Source organism: Clarias gariepinus, chromosome 8 (assembly GCF_024256425.1).
Source record: "Clarias gariepinus isolate MV-2021 ecotype Netherlands chromosome 8, CGAR_prim_01v2, whole genome shotgun sequence".
NCBI classification, from domain to species: domain Eukaryota; kingdom Metazoa; phylum Chordata; class Actinopteri; order Siluriformes; family Clariidae; genus Clarias; species Clarias gariepinus.
Genome location: NC_071107.1, coordinates 11,198,800 through 11,212,128, shown reverse-complemented (window position 1 = coordinate 11,212,128; position 13,329 = coordinate 11,198,800). Strand labels below are relative to the sequence as shown.

The 13,329-nt window shown below is 37.5% G+C and overlaps 1 protein-coding gene across 1 annotated transcript; it reads left to right on the top strand.

Annotated features, from left to right (window-relative positions):
• The first annotated feature begins 1,944 nt into the window (after positions 1 to 1,944).
• Positions 1,945 to 9,334, top strand: kifbp (kinesin family binding protein). Its single transcript, XM_053503062.1, has 7 exons — positions 1,945 to 2,420; positions 2,670 to 2,768; positions 4,837 to 4,916; positions 4,990 to 5,173; positions 5,502 to 5,595; positions 7,904 to 8,016; positions 8,107 to 9,334. Exons 1-7 carry the CDS (start codon positions 1,980 to 1,982, stop codon positions 8,983 to 8,985), a joined length of 1,890 nt encoding a protein of 629 aa, XP_053359037.1. The 5' UTR covers positions 1,945 to 1,979; the 3' UTR covers positions 8,986 to 9,334.
• The last annotated feature ends 3,995 nt before the right edge of the window (positions 9,335 to 13,329 follow it).

The window sequence follows — 13,329 nt, the reverse complement described above, 5'->3', positions numbered from 1 at the left end:
TTGTCCTCAGCCATCCGAATACAGATTTAGTTTTTGCAGATTTCATTTATTAATCTCAAGAGTTTCACTGACAGAAAAAAAGTGATTAAATAAAAAAGAAGTTATAAATTTGTTAAACAAATGAGATTGGTTATGCTTGGTTGAAAAATATGAGTCTTGGGCCAGTGGAGTGGCAAACCCTTTTTCTTTCGGTTACTGTTGGCACCCAAAGTGTTTTAAAAAATGTGTCTAATGGAAATAGTAAAACTGTGTGTGCACCACATTTTTTGACTGAATACCCAGCACCTGTTAGTCTTATTACAAACGCTGGAATAATTAATAGTGTATGTAGACTGTGTGGGGTTGGTTGAGAGCATATTTTTGTAATTGTCCAAAGGTCGTGTGAAACCATAGTTGTAGGACACAGTGGACCTGGTGACTGCTGAGAAATTAGTACCTGTGATAGTCTGTGGTAGAAGGTCATCATTGTTCTGCTTGTTTCATTTTTAAATAATAAACAGTAAGACTCTTTATTTCCTATGTACAGTCTCTGCTGTCCTATGTGGTCACCATGAGTCTCAGCTTAGACCTTTTCACATCATTTATTGAGTAAAGACAACACCATGATCAGAAACTAAATCTGGTACATCACTCATTTAACGGAAAACATTTTAAACACGTCTTTTGTTAAACTCTACTACATGTCAGATACTTACACTAATATTTACACTAATAAATTGCTTTCTTGTCTGTGGAGTGCTCATATTTTCTTTATCTGACCTGGATAAACACCATGTTCCATGAACATGTTTTTTTCCACAGATTTATGGTAGAGCAAATAATAAATGTAGTGCATAACGTGAGGTAAACCCTCTTTTTCTGACTTCTCTAAACCTCACTGATTTAACTTGCTTTATAGTAATGGAGATGTTAAGAAGGTGAAACCAAATGTGTTCTCGGAGTTCTGAAAGATAAAAACTAAAACCATTGAAAAAAAAGGATCTTTTTTTTAGACATTAGGTTTATTTTTAGGTGACAAGAATGTGAGGATGTCTTCTGCAAATCGGTTACTGCTATATATGGCTTAGACACTGCATACCAGAGTAGATGATGTGCTCTGTGGTAAGCTGAGTGCGTGTGAGGCTGAGGGTCTCAAGTTGGCTGGCTACAGTTAGCTTATTAGCTAATCTAGCGTTTATTGCAGGGTAAAAGGCTTGTACTTTCACATCTGTTCTACTGTTGCTGGTCTTTCGGCTGCTCCCAGCACGGGGTCGCCACAGCGGAATATCTGGTCCTTCTACTGATCTGTTTTTATTAAATATGATTCTGTTCTTTTGTTATATTTATTAATCTAGTTGATATTTATAAAAGCAGCACACTGACAGTGAAAGTTCTCCTGGAATTTTAATTTCAAGGAGTTTTCCCTTGCCACCGTCACCCTCGGCTTGCTCATTTTGTTTCTTACATATTTTCCAACACATTTTATACTTTTTCATAATTTGCTTTTGATTCTGTGAAGCTGCTTTGATAAAATGACAATTGTAAAAAAACAAAACACAAATAAAATTTAATTGAATAGAATTTAATTAATTTGCTCTTTGGTAGCACGGTATCTTAGTGGTAAGCATTGACGGCGTTCTCCTCCGGGGTCTGGGTTTGATTCCATCCTCGGTCAGTGTGCATAGAGTTTGGATGTCCTCCCCGTGCTTGGTGGGTTTCCTCCAGGTATTCCGGTTTCCTCCCACAGTCCAAAGACATGCAGATTAAATTAACTGGCGTTCCTGATTTGCCCGCAATGTGTGAATGCGTGAATGTTGATCTAAGGTCCTACCACAGTCTTAAATAAATTCAATGACCATCATCATTGGCCTCCATTGACCCTGGTTAGACTACAGTCTAACTATCAGTAATTTCTCAGTCCATCCCATAGGTGGATTACAGCAAGCTCTACACTGCCCCCTAGTGTCCGTTAATCGTCGTTGTTGTAAATCGAGTACGACATGGCGTCCACAAACAGTCGAGAATGGAGGGCGGTGTGCGAGAAATTTCGTCTCGCCCAAGATCTTTCTGAAATTGAATCGCGAAAAGATCCTGAAAACGAACCTTTCCGCTCCAGATATAAAGCCAGAGAGCTGCTGAAGGAGATTTACTCTACGGTAAAGAATTTCGAAAGCGAGAACGAGGAGCAGGAGACGGACGGCCAGTCAGGAGAGACCGAGGACGCGGAGGCGATAAATGGAGGAGGGAATAAGGCACATTCGGGTGACTCCCGAGCCGGACTCCGAGCCGTCAAACTCGGCGTGATTGACTATCACCTGGGGGTGAACCATATCGAAACCGAGGAACTCTCCGCTGGAGAAGAGTACTTAATGAACTGTATGAAATTATTGGAGGAGTGTACGGTGACACGGGAAAACGTCTCGCTGTGCATACAAGTCAGGGTAAATAGTATTAAAATTCACTGGCTACATCCCAAATCGTGCATACTGCTGTACTTCCGTACGAAATCAAAACAAAACGCACCATACTATTTAGTGCCTTAGTGTGTAGGATTGGGCGTAGCCATGGCAACCCGCTAGCCTGCAACTCCTAGTGACGTTCTATTCGTACATACTAGGTTGAGGCGACAACCTAGCTCATGATTTTATTCGTTTTTATTTCCTATAAATTTTATTTACTTGTTTTCACAGAACCAGCTTGGCATCTTATGGGCTGGTCGAGACGAAACCGAGACAGCACAAGGCTTTTTAGAAACGGCTGAGTCCATCTATGTTCACTATATAAAGGAGGTGACGCAGCTTTTTTCACTTCAGGCCATCCTCTTACACACTGTACTGCATCATCCAGCACACACTCCTACAATTTCACATGCATGCTCATTACAGCAGTGTAATATTATTATTTTATTTTGCCTATTATTATTAATGCCTAATCATACCCTAAGGTTTTATATTGTATTGAATTTGGTATTGGGACAGATTGCTAGATTACACCTTGGATATTATAAGGTTTGCAGCTGTTGTTGTTAGGCTGTTGTTAGGTGTGGCCACAGCGGATCTTACGATCCGCACACACAGCTTTGGCATAGGTTTTACGCCTGATGTCCTTTCTCACGAAACCATCCCATCTTATCTGGGCTTGGGACCGCCACTTTGGGCTCTGGGTGGGAATTAAACCCAGACCTTTTACATGGCAGGTGAGAAACCTACCACTGAAGCACCAATGCCACATATGAGCTCTGCAGTAAAGCCAATCTTGGTCAGGTCTTAGGTCAATCTCGATGTAGTTAAGATGTGGCTACCTCATGATGTGGTTTATACATAAAATAAGACAATAAATAACTTTTTTCAGACTGTAAATATCATGGATGGGCATCACCAGTGACCACCCGATATATTATCGCGAAATATAAACTTATCACGAAAATATCCAAATTTTCTAAATATCCAGAAATCCAGGTATAGATACGAAATTACTTAAAATACAAGATAACATTTAACTTATAATTAAATTAAAAGCTAAATTTTCACAGAGCAGCATATTGTTTTAAAACAAACTTGACAAATAATTGATTCTTACTACATGGAATGCCAAGGCGGGAACAGTTTAGAGTGTACCTCCTGTAAGATTATAAAGAAACAATACTGTTTTTCCGGGTAACATACTGCAGCATTTAACTATGCAGGAATAGTTTGGAGTGTAGCTTCTGTAGGATTATAAAGAAACAGTGACGTTTTTCAAGCTGTTTCAATGCTAATTCGTACATGTGGTGTTGAGTTTGGAGAAAAAGGCTTTAAAGGTTTTTTAAAGCCCACAGATTTCCATAATGTAACACCATAAAAATTTTGCTTTTGAAATCTTTTCAACTGTCTTTCAGCCATATCATATAATTTCTTTGACACAGTATATCTTACAGCACAGTGAAAATTATCTTTTTTTTTTTTTTTTTTTTTTTTTTTGACAATTCCCAGTTAAGAAACTGGGGTCAGAGCACAGGGTCAGCAAAAATACAGCACCCCTGGAGCATATAAGGTTTGAGCATATAAAGGCTTTGGTCAAAAGCTCGATAGTGGCAGCTTGGCAGCGCTGAAGGTTGAAGCCCCAACCCTTCTGTAAAAAATCCAGAGCCGTAACTGACTGAGCCATCACTGCCCCTATCTCAAGTATTTTATTGATTTTCAGTCACAGGATAAAGTTTCAGAAAGTTTTGTGGGGAAAAAATGCATATTAAAACTTCCATTTTTTTATAACCAATTTTAGCTAAATATAGATTTTAACATTGAAATTATACATTTATTTAGATTCTTTGACTTTAAAAAATGAACGGAATACATCATTAACACAAGGCTAGATTATATGGTGCAGTCCTTACATTCAAGACAATAACCTCTATGCTGCTTCTATGACTTGATTTGGCTTTCTCTGCCTCCAAATATGTAGGCACAGTGGATTTACAATCTACCATATGTTCATCTGTGCCATGATCATTTTAATACAGATAAAACCAAAAAATGTAATACTCTCTGGCTAATTACTTTTTTTTTTGTCATGAACATTCAGAATAATTTAAATATTTTCTGAATAAGACTTTTTGTGTGATTTGTCTTTTTAAAAAGCATGACATTTGACCAAATATTTCACCTTGGTGCCTCATGTGTTCAGTAATGGGTTTGTACTCAGTGCACAGTGATCTACCTGTAGGAAATTTCAAGTAGATCATTAGGAAGTTCATCTTAGTTTGCTACAGATTGTCTTGATTCCAGAATAAGTGTAGCTGTCCAAAAATGATTGACCATGTTTGTAAATGTGAAATGTATTAAATGTAAAATATTGAATACTCCATGTTTAAAATTCTAGGATGGCCAGCCACCATTGGATTTGGTAGATTTCTTTGTTCTGGAGGAAGATGCACCATCTCAACAAGAGCGAATGAAAAGGTGAGATGTTTTTCTTTTTAATTAAGCTGTTTGTATTGGTTTCTGTTTTTAATATATTTTTTTATTTAAACAGATTTGAAATGGCATACACACACACACTTTATTATCTGGCTCAAGTGTATAAAAATCTGGGGCAGTACGAGAGAGCAGGACAATACTGCCACAGCACATTGCAGAGGCAGCTAAAGTTCAGCCAGTTTTCGCCACTCGAGTGGGCCATCAATGCTGCCACTCTGTCACAATATTATATCACTAAGGTAAGCTCTTATGTACTTTTAAGGTAAGTATTTTAGCTTTTTTAGCTTGAATAATATTTGTTTTAGCTTTTAGCCAGAAGTCCTTTCTAAAAGTTTTTGCAGACCAACAACAACAAAGATGATCAGTGAAAGCCTTTTCCTGTGCATAGTCTGTGCATAGTCTTAAAAAATAAATATAAAGAAAGAGATGTGTTGCAAAAGATATTGTCGTTGCTTTAGTGTCTAGTGTGTTTACAATTGGCTACAGAACGGAATAAATGCAGACATTACCCTTTAAACAATAATTCCTTAATTACAACTCTTGATTTGTTTTGCTGATGTTTTTTAGACACGATACATGGAGGCACGACACTGTTTGGCTGCTGCTAACGTCATTGCTGGCCTGGCTGGAGAAGTCCCTTCAGAGGCTGCTGCCAAAGAAAGTATGTTTAACGTCTTAAGACCTGAACGCTCATGTTGTCTGCATTTTAAAGCTGTAGAACTAAACCATTGTCTTCGAAGAGGAAGTTACCCCACTGATATGACACAGAAATATAGTATAAGAATTATGAGAACTAATTGCAGTTCTCATAAGGTTTCATAACAGTAAATGTAAAGTATGGTAATAATTAAGCAAGGAACTAAACACAATGGGCTGTGCTTTTATTGAAAACATCTCTGACAGAATGGTGTAAAGTAGCAGGATGTAAAGTGGTTACCACCCTAGAGCTACCCCTCATTTCTTCATGCTTTGCTCCCCAAGAGACACACATTCTTGTATTTCTTACTGTAATGTAGTCCTGAGGAAAAGTTTCCATGTTTCCTAAAGAACTTTTTTGTTAAGCCACCCAACAACCTATGCTTCATCCAAGCATATAAACATCTAACATGGCGCACAATATTATATTATATTATATATATAAGAACAGTATATTCCCTCCATGCTTTTACTTTTTCCGCATGATTGGAGAGAAAGAGACAGGCAGAGAGTCTGTCTGCCTGCTTGTCTGTCTGTTTGTGTGCACGCATACACACATGCGATGCAGTATGTATGGTGTTTAAGGCACCTTGAAACTCAAAGTGTTTTTAAAACGAAATAACAAGCATGGTTGCACGCATTCATCTGGACACACACACTCACATACACACACACTGCCCCAGAGTGAATAAAAAAACACGTTTCTGTGCAACATCTCATCTTCCAAGGTGTCTAACAATTCTTAGACAGCATTAATAATGTGTGATTTTACATACACAGCTCTCCTTATTTCATGTTGTTGTTTTCTTTTTCTTTTTTTTCATCTTAGCTCGTAATGTTTTTGTACATTTGCACTTACTTGCATTAGACACATTTTCCACTCCCGAGATGGTAAAAAGTAGCCTAACATTAAAAAATGTCCAATCTGGCAACATGACATATGGCTTTACAGTATAATTCTTTACATTGATGGCTCCCAGCACTGGTCCTGGAAGACCCACCTGCCCTGCACAATTTTTGTTGAAAAATGTTTTCTCTGCTTTACCACACCCACTTCTATTCAGTTAAGGCTGTTAATTACCTATTCAGTTAAATGAGGTGCGGTAGGACACTAAACACTAAAATGTGCTGAGCAGGGACTGGAGGACTGGAGAACCACTGTTCTAGATTGCCGTGATTGATTGGCTCAGTTTACGTGCTACGTCCTATGTTCTCAGTACATCGTAATTATGTGTGCGCCTATCCGTAAATGTTCCATACATTTCAGACTTGTTTACTGACTTTAACAATCAAAGAAATGTAACCAGACAAACTTGTAGAGTGCCCAGTATGATTTTACACAAAAGTCTATTATGCAGATGCACACATTCTGGCTGAGACTTGCTTTTACCGACACACACTCTCTCACACACAGGGTTCTGAACATTTAAATTTAATGTCCTTCTAAATTTATGCAACTCCACACACAAATGCATAAACAGATGCTTAATGCACAACATCGATTTAATAATAAGCTAAGAGAGGCATTTATTACAAACTCAATCAGGAGATGTTTAATTTACAATCACTACAGTAAACATGCAGCTACTGAAAGTAGGAATCTTTCTTTTCCTGTCCATGTTCAGTTACCGTTCCAGTGGTAGTTTAGTTTGAAAGGTTTGTCTTTTTACTAAAAACTTCACCATTTATATTAGTATATTTTTATTCTTTTTTTTTACTAATAGTGATATCCAAGCAGATTGACTAATGCTGATGTTGATCATCAGGGTCAGGGTTTGGCTTTGCTTTACATGGCTCTAGTTTCCCATCGGATCATGAGCTTGGTCTATGGTAGAAGTGCAAAATACAGTTTCATCACATAACGTTTGGGGGCGCTGTTTACTGTAAACTACACAGTGAAAAATAGTGAAGAGATGGAAATCAGCTGTTTTTTTGTTTTTATCGAAATAAGTACAGTCTGCAAAGAAATTGCCCATTGGCCTTCGGGAGAACATGCCACTGTTGAAAAGGGTTCATGTCTGAAAAGGGCTATCTTTGAAAAGTGCTGACAGTGGACACACCTAATAAAACAGCAAAAAATGCCGTGAATTTTTTCACAATGTAACCATACAGCCAACAGAATATTAGAACAAGTATATTGATTGCATAATGTTCCTCAGGCTTAGACTAAAATCTTTTCATTGTTTTTTTTAGCTAGGGTTAGAGCAAATACAGTAAAAGTAATAGTAATTTCCCTGTTGATGTGCAACTTATGTCTTTTGTGTCTTGGACAGGTGAAGCTGAATATGATAAACGTGAGCAGCTGCGTCAGAAAAGAGCTGAAATTGCAAGGTGCTGGATTAAATACTGCCTCAATCTATTGCAAGATGCTAAAAAGCTTCTGGAGGTAGTTTTGCTCTTCTCATTTTTACAGTAGTGTGTTTTTAGATTATTTTTCTTGTTAAATGAATCTAAAGGCTTTCACTGCTTTTTCCAGGATAACATTGGAGAGTTAGACTTGGACCGACAGGAAGAGCTGCAGAGAGCCCGACGGGATGAAGAGGACGAAAAAGAGAGAGGAAGAAAAACAGCAGTTCTCTTCGATTCCGCTGACACGTTCGATTTAATTTGCAGCCAGGAGGAGAAAGTGAGCTGCATACTTCCATTGAACTTTGAAGAAGCCCGTGCCATCTTTCTGGTGGGTCAAGGTTACGTGACTCAGGCCAAGGAGTATTTCGAGATGGATGGTCACGTAACAGACCACATTGAAATCCTTCAGGATCACAGTGCTCTTTTTAAAGTCCTGGCCTTTTTCGAGGAAGACCTGGAGCGCCGCTGCAAGATGCACAAGCGTCGCGTGGACATGCTCGAGCCCATCTGCAAAGACCTGAACGCTCAGTACTATTTGCTTATCTGTCGACAGTTGCAGTTCGAACTCGCTGAAACCTTCTACGAAATGATGGACCTTAAACTGGCCGTGGCTGAAAAGCAGGACCAGCCAGATGCACACACAATAAAGAAGTTCAACCACTTGTGCTCCGGGTCCATCAAGTACTACCAGATGTTCCTTGACTCCATCCGCTCACCAGAAGGCAAGTTTCCGGAAAAACTCGAAGACGATCTGCTGAGACCGGCTCTGGTGGCTAAGTTTCGCATTGCTCGACTTCAGTCCAAGATCATCTCCGGAAACCTGGCCAATCAACTGGAGAATCTCAGCCTCTCGCTGGAGTCGTACAAATTTGTTGTGCAGTATTGTGAGGAGCACCCAGATGCCATGAAGGCTGTGGAAACTGAACTGGAGCTGAGTAAAGAAATGGTGTCCCTCCTACCTATGAAGATCAATAGAATACAGTGCAAAATGGCATCCACTAACTAAGATGCATTAGTGGTCACATTGTAAAGATGGTCACTGGCTATAATGAGAGCTGACATGTAAATTAAACCACTTATGTTTTATTTTGACTTTAAATCATTATTACAGTATATTAGAATAAATACATTAATGAGTCTCCATATAAGTGTCACCCCATTTTCCTAATATTGTCCATCTGGAAGCAGACTAACCTTTCTTCTGTTTTACTTCCTGAACTGCATGAGTCAGTTATCAAAACTTTATTTAATAATACAGTGCAGTCATCTCAATTACATCTGCTCATTATATGATTGTTAAATGTAACATAAATGTGTTTATGCATAAAAAAAAATTAATAAATTTGTTTCCGTTAGTTTGTCTTAAAGATTCTTATTTGGATGACACAAAGGTCAAAATGTTCTTACCAGCCTGTATATGTCAGCTGGACAGCAGGGTCTTTTATGGGGAAGATCCTATGCTTGGGTTATTTTTTGGGTTATGTATTTATTATTGGAATGTGTATTCATGTTACCACCTTGTACCCATGGATTTTCACCAGGATCTTCAGTTTCCTCCAACAGGTGTCCCATCCAGGATGTATACCTCATACCTCGTACCTAGTCTTGCTGGGACTGGCTCCAGTTCCTTCATTACCTTGCCTAGGACAAAGTGCTTATTGACAGTGAATGGGAAGGGCAAATAATCCTGTCTAATAAGTGACTTTGTAAAGCTGTGAGTCATGTTGCCAGATTGGATACCTTTATCTTCTTGGGGAGAAAAATTTGTCTTGAGCAAGTCATACTAAGTTAGCTCATTTAATTTTTTGATTTATTAAATGGAGGATTTTGTCCATCCTGGCTGTTACTTAACCCTAAATATTATTTAAAAGCTGCTGGTGTGCCTGCAGTGAGAATAGATTTGTTGAACTCTTGAGCAAAAGCAAACACAAATTTCTGGAAATTGCTCTGGCCTCATACGTAATACATCATTCATGAGTGTGGCAAATACTGAGTGCATTCCATGGCACTCTCCATTACAGTCAAAAGGATGTCTGAATGAAGGATTATGAATATAGATGTAAAAGTGACCTATGTCTGTGTCGCAGAAAACTGTCTCATGAATTTTTTTATGAAGCCGTCAACATTATGTATCCTGTGTCTTAAAAGGACTGCACGAAGTAAAGTTTTCTTGCTCATTTAAATTGTCTTCACATGTAAAGAGTGGTCTCTGAACACGAAGCTAAATGTTTATTAGTTGATTAATTATCTTAAGTCTTTTGCAGTACCTATAGATGTTAAAAAAAGATGATGTGATTATTGATCCCACTGAACAAACTCTTGATGACGTCAACCGTAGGTGTTTTGAAGAGCAGGTTTTGGAGCTCGGTTGTGGGAGCTCTGGTTATCACCATCTTGGCGGGAGCTGGACTCTACATAAACCCAGATTAACAGAACAAACAGCATGGCTTTTGGAACATACCTACTTACCCCAGTTATCACAAGCTAGCTAGCTTAGCTAAAAGGCTAAATTAATTTATATATTTTGCTAATGTCACTTGAACTCACGAGTTGTCCCATGTCAACTCCTACATTTCTTGTGCTAAATTAAACTACAACCATTTTAGTTGTTTAAAGCAATGCGTAATAGACAGTTTTTTTACTGTATAGATGTCATGAATGTCATTTTTCAACCAGGCTGCATACATGTTTATTTTTTGTTGTCATTTAAAGATAGGGGTCCGTGGAGAGTGACTCACAGCTCCTAGTGCTCATTTAAGGGACAACAAGTTTTTGGAACTGCATCGCACTCAGTTTATCAGAATCGGAGGTTTGTTTGTCCTCTGTTTGGTGGTTAATTGATGTTATACCTGCAGGATGAATAAGGGGTTAGCTGTTGTTCAGTCTCTGTCTCGTTTCTAACTGATAATTTTCCTTCTACGGAATTGGGACTATTACATTGTATTTAAGATGATGTTATTTCTTCGCAGCAGACATAACCAAACAGGCCTCTATTATTAAGGTGCAGTGTAATCTAATTCCATGTTTATTAATTTTTTTTTTTTTTAATGACTCAAACAGTTGTATGGACTCATTAGCTCTGGAAAGTACCAACAAGGTTCAGCAGTCACTTGAACAGTTACCAGATAAATTATTAATTTTTTTTATGGAATCCACCTAATTTTCTCTTCATTCTCTCTTTATCATATCTGTATCAAAATTGGCATAATTAATAATTTTTACATAAACAGATTCGAAAGATTCAGTTACAGGAAGAAATTGAAGGATAAATGTCTATAATTGTTACTCCTTATTTTATTTTGATCACAGATCACTATATTTGCAATAGAGTTTAAAATATTGCTAAATCAATAAACCTTGTACATCTCAAACACCTACAACACTAAAAAGGGGAATTGTCTCTATACCAGTTAAGTCACCAGATTACACAGTTATATTTCCTCATCATTCCTTCCCTAAAGAGATATTTCAGAAAAAAAAATTCACTATGTCTTGTTTTTGTTAGTGATTATTAGTTTCAGCTTATAATATTGGTAATATTTTTTATTATACTGTACTAAGAAATTCAAGTTTCATGTGTACAGTATATTGAACTGATTGGGAAATGATAAGTTTAATTTTCATTAGCTCGCATTTTTACAAATCGTATGAATCGTTTTTTTTATTTTAATAAATTCATATCAAAGTCCTTGTTCCAGGCATTGCAGCTATTATTCTGTTGTTCTAACAAGATCACATAAAGTTACAGTATGTAAGACATTGGAAACCAAAGAGACCTGCTTTCTATACCAACTGACATTAAATAGCAGAAACAGAAATCCCCATAGTTTCAGTCAAAGTGTTCAGTCGAAAGAGAAAAACCAGAACAGTAGCTGCTGATTTAATATTTCCACCAAGCTTAGCATCATGCCGTAATGCAGTTGTCTATGTTACCACTTCAGTGGAAAGAAATTAAACTGTATCTTTGTTTGTTACTGTGTGATACGACATGACTAAGTCCTTGACTATTATTAAGCAGTGTCCAGACAAACAAATAAAACTACATGGATGACTTCATTAAGGGATCTCAAAATTATACCATAAGAATGAGTAATACCAGGAATTGTTTGTAACATAAGGGTTATGTCAAGGGAACATAACACGACTTAGAAGTACTGCTTTAACTCCACAGCTACAATCTCCCTCTGGTTTGAAAGTATTGGAATGGCAAAACCAAATGTTTTCTGTTTGATTGTTTTTTTCCATCCTCCTAACACACAGCAAAACTGCAAATTAATCCCTACTATATGATATTACCCAAATGAGGATGGATTTCCTGTTGAGTTTGGTTCCTCTCAGGGTTTCGTCCTATCAGGGTTTTTTCCTATTGCCATCTCAGGGTGTTTTTCCTTGCCACCAGCGCCATTGGCTTGCTCATCAGGGAAAATCTGGAATTTTGATTTAGACCAAAAAATGGGAGGGTTACATCAAGAAGGGCATCCGGCATAAAAACCTGTGCCAAGTTGTGTGGATCAGATGGCCCACAGTGGTGAACCATCGACGGGTAAGTATATATCCAGTGACGAAAACTTCAAAGCACTTTTTATAAGTCGATCTGGATTAGAACGTCTGCCAAATGCCTAAATGTAAATGCAAAAGACTAACAACAACAACATATTTTCGCTAATTTTCTTTTGGGTTCTGGAAAAAGCTGCTTTGAGACAATGAATAATTATTAGTGCTAAATAAATAAAACTGAATTAAAGTTATTTGAATTTGATATAAAAAAAACACAAAAATGAGATGATAGAATTTTGGATAGAATTCCTTCTAGATGTGTAATATTTAAAATCCCATTTTCAAGTGATCAAAAATACTGAAACAAGATTGAATGTCGTTACACTGTGATTGCATTATTCTAAATGTCAACACTTGGTTTGAGCACGGAATTTGCATGTAAACACTTTAATTGCTGCTAAAAAAAATGATAAACCAACATATAGATCAGAGAGCTGTCTATGGGAGAAAAGTAAGCCATTCTGAAGCAATAAAAGGTGTGAAGCAGAACACTTAACATAATATACCAGATTGGAACTCGTAAAAAAAAAAAACGAGTAACTTTTGGAGGATGGAAAGCCAAAGGGGGAGAAAATCATAGAAGCTGATCTGCATGGTGTAGGAATGGGCTCACTAATCTTTATTGATGAAGTAACTCACAATGGTAACAGTGGAATGATTTTAGAAGTCTACAGAACCATTTTGTCTGCCAATTTACAGAAAAAAATTTAATCTAATTAGGAGGAACTTTATTTTGTAACGAGACAATGACCCCAAACATACTGCAAACATGACAAAGGAAAAAGTTTTTAAA

What these genes read in the sequence shown, in the direction of transcription:
- kifbp (XM_053503062.1), top strand. Translation starts at nt 1,980, where the DNA reads ATGGCGTCCACAAACAGTCGAGAATGGAGGGCGGTGTGCGAGAAATTT. An exon ending in CAACAAGAGCGAATGAAAAG is followed by an intron (nt 4,917 to 4,989) that starts GTGAGATGTTTT and finishes TTATTTAAACAG; the next exon opens with ATTTGAAATGGCATACACAC. An exon ending in ATGCTAAAAAGCTTCTGGAG is followed by an intron (nt 8,017 to 8,106) that starts GTAGTTTTGCTC and finishes TGCTTTTTCCAG; the next exon opens with GATAACATTGGAGAGTTAGA.